The 16,163-nt window shown below is 44.5% G+C and overlaps 2 protein-coding genes across 3 annotated transcripts in view; one reads left to right on the top strand and one right to left on the bottom strand.

Moving 5' to 3' along the window:
• The window catches only part of PPP2R3C (protein phosphatase 2 regulatory subunit B''gamma), a 57,149-nt gene that overhangs the window by 7,271 nt on the left and 33,715 nt on the right, over nt 1–16,163 (top strand). The gene's annotated exons all lie outside the window — the stretch shown is intronic.
• PRORP (protein only RNase P catalytic subunit) overlaps nt 1–16,163 on the bottom strand; it is a 73,119-nt gene that overhangs the window by 53,249 nt on the left and 3,707 nt on the right. For both annotated transcript variants that reach the window (XM_077262880.1, XM_077262873.1), the window contains exons 2-3: nt 12,207–12,254; nt 10,562–10,694 (exon numbers count right to left, since the gene is read on the bottom strand). In XM_077262880.1, the coding sequence (XP_077118995.1) occupies nt 10,562–10,694; nt 12,207–12,254 (181 nt within the window). The remainder of the gene's footprint in view (nt 1–10,561; nt 10,695–12,206; nt 12,255–16,163) is intronic.

Below are 16,163 nucleotides of genomic sequence, written 5' to 3'. Positions count from 1 at the left end.
CGCAGGATGGGTTTTTTTCTATGTTTTTGATGGAGGCCATGTGTACCAGGATAGGGATGAGGAGCCATGCATACAAGGACAGGGATGAAGAGCCAAGCATACAAGGATGAGGATGAAGAGCCATGCATACAAGGATAGGGATGAGGAGCTACGCATACAAGGATAGGGATGAGGAGCCATGCATACAAAGATAGGGATGAGGAGCCATGCATACAAGGATAGGGATGAAGAGCCATGCATACCAGGATAGGGATCAAGATCCATGCATACCAGGATAGAGATTAGGAGCCATGCATACAAGGACAGGGACGAGGGAGCCATGCATACCAGGATAGGGATGAGGAGCCATGCATACAAGGATAGGGGTGAAGAGCCATGCATACCAGGATAGGGATTAGGAGCCATGCATACCAGGATAGGGATGAAGAGCCATGCATACCAGGATAGGGTTTAGATGCCATGCATACCAGGATAGGGATGAGGAGCCATGCAGACCAGGATAGGGGTGAAGAGCCATGAATACCAGGATAGGGATGAAGAGCCATGCATACCAGGATAGGGATGAGGAGCCATGCATACCAGGATAGGGAAGAGGAGCCATGCAGACCAGGATAGGGATAAAGAGCCATGCATACCAGAATAGGGATGAGGATCCATGCATACCATGATAGGGATGAAGAGCCATGCATACCAGGATAGGGATGAGGAGCCATGCATAGCAGGATAGGGATTAGGAGCCATGCATACCAGGATAGGGATGAAGAGCCATGCATACCAGGATAGGGATGAAGAGCCATGCATACCAGGATAGGGATGAGGAGCCATGCATACCAGGATAGGGAAGAGGAGCCATGCAGACCAGGATAGGGATAAAGAGCCATGCATACCAGAATAGGGATGAGGATCCATGCATACCAGGATAGGGATGAAGAGCCATGCATACCAGGATAGGGATGAAGAGCCATGCATACCAGGATAGGGATGAAGAGCCATGCATACCAGGATAGGGATGAAGAGCCATGCATACCAGGATAGGGATGAGGAGCCATGCATACCAGGATAGGGAAGAGGAGCCATGCAGACCAGGATAGGGATAAAGAGCCATGCATACCAGGATAGGGATGAAGAGCCATGCATACCAGGATAGGGATGAAGAGCCATGCATACCAGGATAGGGATGAGGAGCCATGCATACCAGGATAGGGATGAAGAGCCATGCATACCAAGATAGGGATGAGGGGGCCATGCATATCAGAATAGGGATGAAGAGCCATGCATACCAGGATAGGGATGAGGAGCCATGCAGACAAGGATAGGGATGAGGAGCCATGCAGACCAGGATAGGGATGAAGAGCTATGCATACCAGGATAGGGATGAGGAGCCATGCAGACCAGGATAGGGATGAAGAGCCATGCATACCAAGATAGGGATGAGGGGGCCATGCATATCAGAATAGGGATGAAGAGCCATGCATACCAGGATAGGGATGAGGAGCCATGCATACCAGGATAGGGATGAGGAGCCATGCAGACCAGGATAGGGATGAAGAGCCATGCATACCGATAGGGATGAGGGGGCCATGCATATCAGAATAGGGATGAAGAGCCATGCATACCAGGATAGGGATGAGGAGCCATGCATACCAGGATAGGGATGAGGAGCCATGCAGACCAGGATAGGGATGAAGAGCTATGCATACCAGGATAGGGATGAGGAGCCATGCAGACCAGGATAGGGATGAAGAGCCATGCATACCAGGATAGGGATTAGGAGCCATGCATACCAAGATAGGAATGAGGGGGCCATGCATATCAGGATAGGGATGAAGAGCCATGCATACCAGGATAGGGATGAGGAGCCAAGCATACCAGGATAGGGATGAGGAGCCATGCAGACCAGGATAGGGATGAAGAGCTATGCATACCAGGATAGGGATGAGGAGCCATGCAGACCAGGATAGGGATGAAGAGCCATGCATACCAGGATAGGGATGAAGAGCCATGCATACCAGGATAGGGATGGAGAGCCATGTATACCAGGATAGGGATGGAGAGCCATGTATACCAGGATAGGCATGAGGAGCCATGCAGACCAGGATAGGGATTAGGAGCCATGCATACCAGGATAGGGATGAGGAGCCATGCATACCAGGATAGGGATGAGGAGCCATGCAGACCAGGATAGGGATGAAGAGCCATGCATACCAGAATAGGGATGAGGAGCCATGCATACCAGGATAGGGATGAGGAGCCATGCATACCAGGATAGGGATGAAGAGCCATGCATACCAGGATAGGGATTAGGAGCCATGCATACCAAGATAGGAATGAGGGGGCCATGCATATCAGGATAGGGATGAAGAGCCATGCATACCAGGATAGGGATGAGGAGCCAAGCATACCAGGATAGGGATGAGGAGCCATGCAGACCAGGATAGGGATGAAGAGCTATGCATACCAGGATAGGGATGAGGAGCCATGCAGACCAGGATAGGGATGAAGAGCCATGCATGCCAGGATAGGGATGAAGAGCCATGCATACCAGGATAGGGATGGAGAGCCATGTATACCAGGATAGGGATGGAGAGCCATGTATACCAGGATAGGCATGAGGAGCCATGCAGACCAGGATAGGGATTAGGAGCCATGCATACCAGGATAGGGATGAGGAGCCAAGCATACCAGGATAGGGATGAGGAGCCATGCAGACCAGGATAGGGATGAAGAGCTATGCATACCAGGATAGGGAAGAGGAGCCATGCAGACCAGGATAGGGATGAAGAGCCATGCAGACCAGGATAGGGATGAAGAGCTATGCATACCAGGATAGGGAAGAGGAGCCATGCAGACCAGGATAGGGATGAAGAGCCATGCATACCAGGATAGGGATGAAGAGCCATGCATACCAGGATAGGGATGGAGAGCCATGTATACCAGGATAGGGATGAGGAGTCATGCATACCAGGATAGGGATGGAGAGCCATGTATACCAGGATAGGGATGGAGAGCCATGTATACCAGGATAGGCATGAGGAGCCATGCAGACCAGGATAGGGATTAGGAGCCATGCATACCAGGATAGAGATGAGGAGCCATGCACACCAGGATAGGGATGAGGAGTCATTTTTACTGTAGGTGTTTAGTTTTGTAAAGAAGCCCTAAATGTATTACTAGCTGAAGAGCCCGGCGTTGCCTGGACATAGTAAATATCTGTGGTTAGTTATAGAACCTCACTTCTCTTATTTTCCCATCACGCCTCTCATTTTCCCCCTCACACCTCTCATTTTCCCCATCACTCCTCTCATTCTCCCCTCACTCCTCTCATTCCCCCCTAACACTTGTCATTTCGACCTCACATCTGTCATTTTCCGATCACTCCACTATTTTCCCTCACTCCTCTCATTTTGCACTCACACCTTTTCACCTCACACCTCTCATTTTCCCCTCAGTATATACATGTTTGTCATCTCCCTTATATATAGTATACACCTGTATGTCATCTCCTGTATATAGTATATACCTGTATGTCATCTCCCCTGTAAGTAGTATATACCTGCTGTATGTCATCTCCTCCTGTATATTGCATATATCTATGCGTCACCTCCTCCTGTATATAGTATATAACTGTATATCATCTCTTCTGTATATACTATATACCTGTATGTCATCTCCTCCTATATATGGTATATACCTGTACAGTACAGACCAAAAGTTTGGACACACCTTCTGATTGAAAGATTTTTCTGTATTTTCATGACTATGAAAATTGTACATTCACACTGAAGGCATCAAACCTATAAATTAACACATGTGGAATTATATACTTAACAAAAAAGTGTGAAACAACTAAAATTATGTCTTATATTCTAGGTTCTTCAAAGTGGCCACCTTTTGCTTTGATGACTGCTTTGCACTCTCTTGGCATTCTCTTGAGTTTTGGGGAGTTTTATGTGGGGTGTGCTTTGAGTATGTGCAAGTTTTGTGTGAGGCAACCTTTGCATGTGTTGCAACTTTTGTGCATGTGGCAATATTTCCGCGTGTACAAGTTTTGTGTGAGGTGAGTTTCCATGAGGTGAGTTTTGCACGTGTGGCGAGTTTTGCGTGAGCCTAGTTTTGCGCGGCGACTTTTGTGTTTCGACTTTTATGTGGCAAGGTTGGTGTATGTGTTCAAGCACGTGGTAGTGTGTGGCGTATTTTGTGTGTGTGTTCATATCCCAGTGTGTGGTGAGTATCCCATGTCGGGGCCCCACCTTGGTAACTGTACGGTATATACTCTTTGGCGCCATCGCTCTCATTCTTTAAGTCCCCCTTGTTCACATCTGGCAGCTGTCAATTTGCCTCCAACACTTTTCCTTTCACTTTTTCCCCATTATGTAGATGGGGCAAAATTGTTTGGTGAATTGGAAAGCGTGGGGTTAAAATTTCGCCTCACAACATAGCCTATGACGCTCTCGGGGTCCAGACGTGTGACTGTGCAAAATTTTGTGGCTGTAGCTGCGACAGTGCAGATGCCAATCCCGGACATACACACACACATTCAGCTTTATATATTAGATATACCTGTAAGTCATCTCCCCTGTATATAGTATATACCTGTATGTAATCTCCTCCTGTATATAATATATAGCTGTATATCATCTCCCCTGTATATAGTATATACCTGTATGTAATCTCCTCCTGTATATAATATATAGCTGTATATCATCTCCCCTGTATATAGTATATACCTGTATGCCATCTCCTCCTGGCTGTCAATTTGCCTCCAACACTTTTCCTTTCACTTTTTCCCCATTATGTAGATAGGGGCAAAATTGTTTGGTGAATTGGAACGCGCGGGGTTAAAATTTTGCCTTACAACATAGCCTATGACGCTCTCGGGGTCCAGACGTGTGACTGTGCAAAATTTTGTGGCTGTAGCTGCGACGGTGCAGATGCCAATCCCAGACATGCACACACACATATTCAGCTTTATATATTAGACTAGATGGTGGCCCGATTCTAACGCATCGGGTATTAGATTAGAAGCTGCACTATGTAAAATCCCTTCTTACAGGCTGGCAGCTTCCAAGTAAACTCAGCTTTAATGAAAGAAGAGGGTTTAGGATGATGAATCATGGGCTCTTTTTTGGCTTTAATAGGAAAGTCAAAATCTGTAAAATTAGAAAGAATTATTGAAAAATTAGAAAGAATTATTGGGAACTTTGTTGCGGATTTAATGAAAAAAAAAACAGTCCAGATTAAAAAAAAAGTATTTTAAGTTTCCAATAATAATAAAAAACACTACACGTTTCTCCGTGGTAATACAGTACTTCTTGGGTACCCACCAATCTTTCTTTGCTGACCACTAGTGATAATGTGGCTCTAATCACAGGCTTCAGGGGTCACATCTAACAACACACCATTGCTGAAGGCCTGGTATAGGGACCAAGAGAGGCAGTACAGTGTTTCTCTTATTTTATACGAGCTTTTGTTTTCCGTAAGGTAACCAACAACTTAAGGCATGACTTGTTGTGGATTGGTTGCTGCGGATTTCCCTACCGTTTTCTCCAGATCTGCAGTAAAACTTTTTGTTGCTCACATTATCACTCAGTTTAACACCAGCTTTAGAAAGGCAAGGGTGAAGACCTAGGTCCTAACCAGGGTAATCTCAGTCTAATCCAAACTGCTGAAGCCGTCTTAGAACTGTAGTGAGAATTGAAATAAAATACGGTACTCAATAACCACTATATGGGCACATCTCTTATGTGTGGTTTTAGGTTGTACTTTTCTCCTATCCGGATGACTTTTCATCATTATCCTTGATGTTATACTGGGCAGTTGTATAGCAATATTCCCCAGTAAATGCACACTACATATATTAGTAGAGTGGGGAAGGCATTGTAAAGCTGTGGGTTTGTTCACTATGCAGTGTTTAGTCATATATTGAAAGAAAACCTGACAGATAACAAAATTAGTGTCCTGCTTTCTACCTACGTATGTACTAAACGACTGAGGGAAATTACAGGCAAAACCAGCAAAATGTATTCTGTTCATTCCCCAAATGAGAATAACCTATTTAAATTATTCCCCAAATGTATACAAAATCACCAAATTAAACAAGGAGATACAATTATTTTTTTTATAGAGAATATTTTCCGCTACCAAAAATGCAAATTATTAGCCCCCTGATGACTGGGCCATTTTTTCTTTATTGAGATTTTGTTTTTTTTACCTCTTCTTCTTTCAAGGGCCATAATGATCTTTATTCTTGAGTCTACATGGCTAGACGAGGGCTTATTTTAAGCAGGAAGAGTTGTAGTTTTACTGATACCATTCACTTTACCAAATAATGCACTGAAAAACATGAAAACAAAACTCCACGATTCTGCAATTGTTTTTGAGTTTCATTTTTACAGAGTTCATTGTGCAATAAAAACGACCTGGGTACATGATTCTCCAGGTCAGTACAATTTTGGTGATATTAAACTTATAGTTTTTTTTTTATATTGCATTGTTAACCAGCAGAGATTGGAGCAAGCTCAGATCCCTGCTGTTAGAGGCAGGTGCCGGCTATAAGACGCAGCTGGCAACTGCTGTGTATGGCGCAGGCTTAGTTTCTTCATTGACAAGGGGTAATTTGTTAGAATAAAATTCTGTCCTTGTCCATGTGTGGAGTTCAATCTTCTTCCCAGTTGTTACATGTTCTTTTAGAACTAATTCAGCATTTTTTAATAAAACCCGGTAATTAGAAGAGCATCAGGAGAGCTTGGCGCAGTGTGGCACAAAGCACAACACAGGATTTCACATAGACCGGTGAATTTTTCAGCCATATTACTTTCGTTGTGGTACCTGGTCATGGATCCATTGGGATATGGTATGCAGTACGGTAATTGTTTTGGGCATTTACCAAATAAAATATTTTTGTCTTTGCATTGTGACAACTCGAGGGCAATTTAGCTCACAGAATATCCATTTTCTGGGTCGGATGATGGGCACACAAACAACTTTCACTCCAGCACAGTGTTTAAAACTGCTTTCATACAGCTATATTTCCTCATGCATGGTTGAACAATTACAACAGAGAAAATTAAAGCTGTCTGGACGCGAAGTAAACATCACAGCTCAGAAGCTTTCCAGAGGTGTAAGGTCTAAAGCTCACAGACTGTCCATAACATAACTCTAAAGGACCACATACACACCAAAATAATATTGCCCAACACTCCAATGTATAAGGGGCATATCCCCCGGAGTGCCATTGGGCTGCCTGATGTGGAGGTGTCTCCCAGTCAGCTTCATTTTACCACCTTTTCCCCAGATTTCAATTCGGACCTTCGCGGAGCCGTATGTCAAGAGAATGTGTAAAACACGGGCTCATAGCATTCAATTGTACTTGCATAGTTCAGATTCTAGTGCTGTATTACCGATGGTGGTTATGGCACTACAGTGTGTCCATAAAGTCATGGTGCACTTTTGACCAGTCACTGTAAAGCAACAAAAAACGATGGAAATGTGAAATCTGCTTCAAATAAAAGAAAAACTCTCCCAGTTTCATACCTATTCAGTGCAGCTCGATGTGGGCTCAATTTGTTGTCCCACACACATCCAAACGATAGTGAAGTTCTTGCCACACACGGGTAAGGACGTCTGGTGTAACAGAGTGAATAACGTCTGTGATTCTCTGCTTTAAGTGATTAATGTCGTTGATACGTTCAATGTACATATGATGCTTCACATAACCCCAAAAGTAAAAGTCTAAGGGGATCGTAGTGGCCAAGGCTTGACAGAACCCCTGCCTATCCACCGAAGGGGGAATGTTCTATCCAGAAAATCACGAACAATGATGGTGTAGTGTGGAGGAGCGCCGTCCTGTTGAAAGCTAACACCTTCTAGAAATTGTGGCACTGCATACAATACTAACATGTCAAGATACGTGTTTGCCGTCACAGACCGCTCCATGCAAAAAGATGGGCCTATAACCTTATCATGCATCAGGCCACACCCCATGTCCACTTTAAGGGTGTTACGTTCGTACTCAACGTAGGCATGAGGATGTTAAGCAGCCCATATTCGGACGTTATGGTGAACCACGCAGATGGCATAAGCTTGTGGTTGCATGATGTCACAGGCCTGGCAGTGTATTAATCAGAGTTCAGTTTATCAGGGGTTAATCTGACTGGGGGCTCAGAAACAGCTTAAATGAGTTTGTGTTGTTTGATTGGTTCTTGTTATCTCTCCTCATGAACAGGTCTGAAATGATTGGGCCAGAGAAAGGGCGCCAAAATGTAAACTATAAATAGATCCTGTGACTGGTCAAAAGTGCACCATGACTTTATGTACACACTGTATATTCATGTACTGATGGTGGTTCTCGTGCTATTTTCATGTACTAATGGTGATTTTGGTGCTCTACTCATGTACTGATCGTGGTTCTGGTGCTATATTCATGTACTATTGGTGGCTCTGGTGATGCATTCATGTACTTCGGATGGTTCTGATTATGTATTTCTGTACTAACAGTGGTTCTGGTACTGTAATACTGTATGGTTCCTGGTTCTGATTCTGTACACATGTAAAAATCCATATCTTGTCAGGCAACATGAAACATGGCTATGTTAATAAAGTTATGTTAGGAGCATTAATAATAAAATCACAGTAGCATGCCCAATCCTGACAGTGTGTAATACACTTACTGTCACTGTCGGGGATTCAGTTCTGCTTGCTTGTGCCCATATGTGGCTACCAGCATTATGAAGCATCAGTACAGACAAAATGTCTGAGCCCACGAGGTCACAAGCCACCACCGCTCCAGCGGAGAATTTTGGAGCCATGTTTGCTTTACCAGAACCTTTTTGCAATTTTCAAGAAAGAGAGATCTGGAGAAGCTGAAATGAAGGTGAATTAATTGCTTTCCAGCGTTTCTGCTAACTCTACAGAGAAGATTGGCGGCCTCAGCTCCCAGTATCGATCTTCGCCCAGCAGAATTAAGCTTAGACCACGCTTTTCCGAAGAGTTAAAATAAATACGCTGTAAAACTGAGGGAGATTACCGGGCTGAAGCGGCGGGCGGCTGGAGAGGAGCGTGGCGTACACTTAAGTTCATTGACTGGTTTGTTAGTTAACATGCCTAAGCATATGCAGTATTGACGGACTGGAGACGGTGCATGGCGGTGAGCGCTACCACACCGGCCAGACTGAAGTGCATTATGGGAGGACATTGATTTATCCCAAGACAGAGAAGCTACTTGTATCTTATTACGCTTAAGTCATCTCTTCAGAGGGTAATATATGAGAGTCTCAGACACTGCGAGTGTATCAGGCTGTCACTTAGAGTATAACACATGAGCGTCTTATATTTGCACCTTATAAGACAGGCGACTCATCCCGTAGTGATGGGACATGATTAGCCGAGACACCAGAGTGAGGAACGTGAGCCATAGTTCAAGTGGATGAAGGGTGTAAGGAGACATAGATCACGAGGGGATAAGTAGAATTTAACAGCTCATATAATGGATTCTGCAGCAACAATAAAAATTAAACCCAGCAGCTGCCTGACACGAATGTCGTCAGGACGTTCTCATTCCCCCCACAACGGTTCTACTGCAGCCGTTGGGAGTAAGGAGCAAATATCTTCAGGTTAGTGGGGATCCCATTTATATCAGAAACTGTGGACTTGTCATAAATGTCAAGAATGGAAAAAATTTATTTAACCCACAAAAATTGGGGGCTTTTTTACCGTGTGTTAACATTTATCAATTTCTTCATCATGGGATAAACTAAGTCCAAAGGCAAGCACTGTACAAATCCAGCAAAGAACACTGAGATTTCACTTCTAAAGCCTGTAGAATTGTGATTGCAGCTCTGCAGTAAGATACAGGAGGTAACTCAGGATCAGTAATGCAATGTATGTAACACATTGACTGCACCAGCAGAATAGTGAGTGCGGCTCTGGAGTATAGTACAGGATGTAACTAAGGATCAGTACAGGAAGAATAATGTAATGTAAGTACACAGTGACTGCACCAGCAGAATAGAGAGTGCAGCTCTGGAGTATAGCACAGGATGTAACTAAGGATCAGTACAGGAAGAATAATGTAATGTAAGTACACAGTGACTGCACCAGCAGAATAGTGAGTGCAGCTCTGGAGTACAGTACAAAATGTAACTCAGGATCACTACGGAATAGGTAATGTATATACTGTGGTAGGTTGACTCACTGCTTTGAGAGGTAGACACAGGAACGCTTCTTGGGTCAAACACCTGTTGGTTTATTAAAGCATGACATACCGTAAACCTTGTCAGGATTTAACAAAATAAACATGGCCTTTCAGGCATAATGAAAACAAAAGATAATGTGTATCCGAGTCCATATGCCTGTAACAAAATCACATGACCACTCATATGTGATTTTCATATTTAAGGTCCTGATCTCACATAGCAGGCACGGTCTGCCACCAGCATTACTATTAAATTAGTGGAAAGCCATATAACTGTGTAAAGCAAACTAACTCCAAAAGTTTTAGCTTGTAGTGAACCATTTGACATAGAAAGTTAATAACTGTGATAAGCAGATGAGACTCACTCACCTCTGGAGTGGTCTTACGAAATGTATCTTCCCCCTTTATGACGATGTTAATGACAGCCTTTTTCAGGGTGTTATATTCCTCCGGCGTCAGGTGAATGGACTCCAGCTGTTCCTTACAGGCCTGACAGTGACCACTTTAGGAAGGATTGAAACATTATGCTTTATTAAGCAGTGGTTTATATCGAAGCACGTTATCACTACCGGGGCAACCTTTAAAGATCATGCAGATCACATGGAAAAAGGGGTCTATAACTTACACTGAAGGGCTGCTCAAGAGATCATGGATGTGCTTGCCACCCCCATACCCAAACCTGAAGACTGTTATCAGTATAGAGGCGAGAAGCAAGTCCCAGACACTTTTGGCATGGGGTTATTTTCTGGTATAACCAATGATTCCTTTCTTGGGAGAATCGCAGAAATCACTGGTGTTCAGGGTCACCAAGATATCGGTTTCCCTAACCATTGGCATTAGAGCATTGGGGCTTGGTGAAGGTAGGCAGTAGAAACCAGTAAAGACACATCCACATTGGTCAGATACGCTGCAGACTTTCTGTACAGATTATCCAAGCTGAAATGCTATCTATTACAGTGCCGGCATTGTGAAAGAGCTGATATACAGCATTCTATAATGCTGTATATCTGCCCTCAACCCGACCTGTAAGAGAAGAAAAATACATTTTATCATACTCACTTGCGGGGCGGTCCAGTCCAATGGGTGTCGCTGGTCTTGGTCCGGGGCCTCGCTACTTCTTGCGATGTCGCCCTCCTGTTTACTTCGTGTGGATGACGTGTCTCCCCAGCACCGCGCTCCTGCCCAGGTGTATTTCTCTGTCCTGCTGAGGGCAGAGCAAAGTACTGCAGTGCGCAGGTGCCGGGAAATGTCAAAAAGCTCCAGCGCATGTGCACTGCAGTACTTTGCTCTGCCCTTGAGAAGGCAGATAAGTACGCTTGCGCAGGAGTGCGGTGCTGGGGAGCCTGTGTGGATGCCGAAAGGACGCGTCATCCACACGAAGCAAGCAGGAGGACAGCGATCATAAGAAGATGGGAGGCACTGGACCAAGACCAGCGACGCACATCGGACCGGACCGCCCCGCAGGTGAGTATAATAAAACTTATTTTTCTTCTCTTACAGGTCGGGTTGAGGGCTTATATATAGCATTATAGAATCTTATATCAGCCCTGAAAGGTGGTGGCCGTAACTCATATCGGCCAAACCTGCTGACAGGTTCCCTTTAAATGTCATACTGTGGATTTTATACCTGCAGAGTGTCAATTTCTGCTGCAGGTTTCACTATTTGGAAGTTCTGCATTTTTATTGTATAAAACAACTTGATAATGCACAGCCAGAAGAAATGCCTGATAAGCCTCATTCAGGCGGCTGCTATTTTCTGTCCGTGTGCACAACAGAGCAGTGTGTGGATGTGACTGTCCCGAACATCACAACGACCATCTCAACCGGGTCTTTAAACAAACGTTGGATTTATCTGCCCACCACCGGGTAATTTACTAAGGGGCTTGCAACATGAAAAACACGTTGGGCACTGCTAAAAGAAAAGCACAAAAAAATTTGATTTATCCTGAGTATAATCTGACCTATGGGTATGCTTTTCTACTATCCAATGTTAATATATAGTTGGAGCACTCACGCGTCTGTGGCTTTTGTCAGCTGTCCTTTCCAGGTTTCATTAGGAATCCTGAAAGATGAAACATCGTTTTATACATTTCATTACATCATTTTGTTTTAAGCATTCACTTAATGAGTTAATGTTTTATGTATACATGAAATTACCTGTATAATAACACAGAGATCTTGAAAATGGCTCGATGGGATACAACACATTTGACAAGATGGTAAAATCTTAAAATATTGACCACCAGGTGGACATTCTGCAGCTACAAGAACTGTAATTTGTATCATTTAGGGACTCGTGGTCTTACGACAGGCAATTACAGTGGAGGAAATAAGTATTTGATCCCTTGCTGATTTTGTAAATTTGCCCACTGACAAAGACATGTTGTAGATGTAAGGGTATGTGTCCACGTTCAGGATTGCATCAGGATTTGGTCAGTATTTTACATCAGTATTTGTAAGCCAAAACCAGGAGTGGGTGATAAATGAAGAAGTGGAGCATATGTTTCTATTATACTTTTCCTCTCCCGGTTTTGGCTTACAAATACTGATGAAAAATCCTGACCAAATCCTGATGCAATCCTGAACGTGGACACATACCCTAATTGTTCCACTCCTGGTTTTGGCTTACAAATACTGATGAAAAATCCTGACCAAATCCTGATGCAATCCTGAACGTGGACACATACCCTAAGTGTATGTTTGCACGTTCAGTTTTGCTTCAGGCTTTGGTCAGGATTTTATGCAGGTAAAATCCTGACCAAAACTGCACCTGAGGTCACTGGCAGGTCACCTGCGGTGTACCTGCGTGTTTTGCTCATAGTAGCAACATGCTGGGTTTTGAAAAAACGCACAACGCATGCGTTTTCGCGGCAAAAACGCATGCGTTTTTTAACGCATAGTGGAGTCTGGATTTCATGAAATCCCATCCACTATGCTGTAACATCTGGACGCTGCGTTTTTGACGCTGCGGAAAAACGCAGCGTCAAAAACGCAGCGTTTCCTGAACGTGGAAACATACCCTAATTGTTCCACTCCTGGTTTTGGCTTACAAATACTGATGTAAAATCCTGACCAAATCCTGATACAATCCTGAACGTGGACACATACCCTTAGGCTGTGTGCACACGTAGCAGATTTTTTGCGTTTTTTCGCTATAAAAACGCTATAAAACCGCGAAAAAAACGCTAACAGTAAGCATCCTATGTAACAGATTGCAATCCGCATTTTTTGTGCACATGCTGCATCTTTTTCCTGAGCGGAATCGCAATCCAGAAAAAACCGCAGCATGTTCATTAAAATTGCGGAATCGCGGCGATTCTGCACACATAGGAGTGCATTGATCTGCTTACTTCCCGCACGGGGCTGTGCACACCATGCGGGAAGTAAGCAGATTATGTGCGGTTGGTACCCAGGGTGGAGGAGAGGAGACTCTCCTCCACGGACTGGGCACCATATAATTGGTAAAAAAAAAAAGAATTAAAATAAAAAATAGCGATATACTCACCTTCTGGCGGCCCGACCTTCTCAGAGGCTTCCGTGGTGTGTGTGAAGGACCTGCGATGACGTCGCGGTCACATGACCACGATGACGTCGCGGTCACGTGACCGCTACGTCAATGGAAGGTCCTGAACACACAGCATTAGGAACGGACGCCGCTGAGGTGAGTATAACCTTTTTTTTTATTTTTTTTATTATTTTTAACATTCTATCTTTTACTATAGATGCTGCATAGGCTGCATCTATAGTAAAAAGTTGGTCACACTTGTCAAACACTATGTTTGATAAGTGTGACCAACCTGTCAAACAGTTTTCCAAGCGATGCTACAGATCGCTTGGAAAACTTTAGCACTCTGCAAGCTAATTATGCTTGCAAAACGCTAGTTTTCTGCGGGTATATGCATGCAAATTCTGCATGCGATATACCCGCGGCAGGAGGCGCAGAATTGCCGCGCAAATTTCCGCGGCAATTGTGCTACGTGTGAACTCAGCCTTAGAGTCTGACTGATTGAGTCTGTGGACAGGAGTCTATTATAAAGGTGACTATGTAAGACAGCTGTCTTTAATGCAGATAATGAGTTGATTAGGAGCCTCTAACTGGTCTGTAGGAGCCAGAACTCTTAGGCCATGTTCACACGCTGCGGTTTTTACCGCGGAACCGCCGCGATTTTGATGCTGTGGGTCCGCAGCAGTTTCCATAGCGTTTACATTAACATGTAAACCCTATGGAAACCGCAAACCGCAGTGCACATGCTGCGGGAAAAACCGCGCAGAAACGCAGCGGTTTACAACCCGCAGCATGTCACTTCTTTGTGCAGAATCGCTGCGATTCTGCACCCATAGGAATGCATTGAACCGCTTACTTCCCGCATGGGGCTGTGCCCACGTTGCGGGTAGTAAGCGGATAATGTGCGGGTGGTACCCGGGGTGGAGGAGAGGAGACTCTCCTCCAGGCCCTGGGAACCATAAAATAGTGTAAAAAAAAGAATTAAAATAAAAAATGAAGCTATACTCACCTCTCAGCGCTGCCCGCGGCGTCCGGTCTCAGTTGCTGTGCCGAACAGGACCTGTGGTGACGTCGCGGTCACATGACCGTGATGACGCCGCGGTCACATGACCGTGACGTCACGAAGGTCCTTGTCGGCACAGCCGCTTGCAGCGCCGGGGAGATCGCGACGTCAGAGGGTGAGTATAGCCAATTTTTATTATTTTTTACATTACTATTGATGCTGCATATTGCTGCATATGCAGCATCAATAGTACAGCAGTAATCCCGCAGCGGAAACCGCGGAACAAACCGCGATAAATCTGCAGGGATAACCACAGCGGTTTTGCCCTGCAGATTTTCAATTCCGCTGCGGGATTAACCCGCAGAGGAACCCGCAGCGTGTGAACATGGCCTAAATGGTTGGTAAGGGATGAAATACTTATTTCTCACTGCAAAATGCTAATAAATTTATATAATTTATTAAATGATTTTCTGGATTTTATTTTTGATATTTTATCTCTCAATGTTAAAATTAACCTACCCTTGAAATTATAGACTGTTCATGTCTTTATCAGTGGGTAAACTTACAAAATCAGCAAGGGATCAAATACTTATTCCCCCCACTGTATAGTGCGGTATGGTGTAAATTATCTACTCCTTGCCTATAGTTTTAGAGTTTTTGCAACCATGCTTTCAAGTAACTTTTCAGAATACGTTGTCCTGTGTGCGTACATGAGGAATAACACTGTGACTTGTATCATAGCTTGCATTTATTTTCTACATTGCAGCCTCTATCTCAAAATTGCAATCCAATCTGAGCTGATAAATTGAGCGTGTAGCTGCAGCAATCTCTGCTATACACAGCACAGCACACAGGGAGGGATTCCTGTTTTTCCTTCCTTTTTTGACCTCTCTCTGACCTTAGACATACTACCCCGTCGAGGTGACCTGGGCCTATCTGACCCTCGACGGGATAGTACGTCATATGCGATCACCCGCGCTCACAGGGGGAGCGCGGCCGATCGCCGCCGGGTGTCAGCTGATTATCACAGGGGTTAGGGGTGTGGTTAGGGTTATGGTTAAGGTTGGGATTAGGGTTAGGGGTGTGTTTGGGTTAGGGTTTCAGTTAGAATTGGGGGGATTCCACTGTTTAGGCACATCAGGGGCTCTCCAAACACAACATGGCATCCGATCTCAATTCCAGCCAATTCTGCGTTGAAAAAGTAAAACAGTGCTCCTTCCCTTCCAAGCTCTCCCGTGCGCCAAAACAGGGGTTTACCCCCAACATATGGAGTATCAGCGTACTCAAGACAAATTGGACAACAACTTTCACGGCTCTGCGTTATAAGCTGTAGTGAAACACTTGGGGGTTCAAAGTGCTCACCACACATCTAGATAAGTTCCTTAGGGTGTCTACTTTCCAAAATGGTGTCACTTGTGGGGGGTTTCAATGTTTAGGCACATCAGGGGCTCTCCAAACGCGAC

The sequence above is a fragment of the Ranitomeya variabilis genome, chromosome 1, assembly GCF_051348905.1.
Source record: "Ranitomeya variabilis isolate aRanVar5 chromosome 1, aRanVar5.hap1, whole genome shotgun sequence".
Taxonomy (NCBI): Eukaryota; Metazoa; Chordata; class Amphibia; order Anura; family Dendrobatidae; genus Ranitomeya; species Ranitomeya variabilis.
Note: the sequence above shows the minus strand (reverse complement) of the source record. Positions and strands in the feature narration are given on the sequence as shown.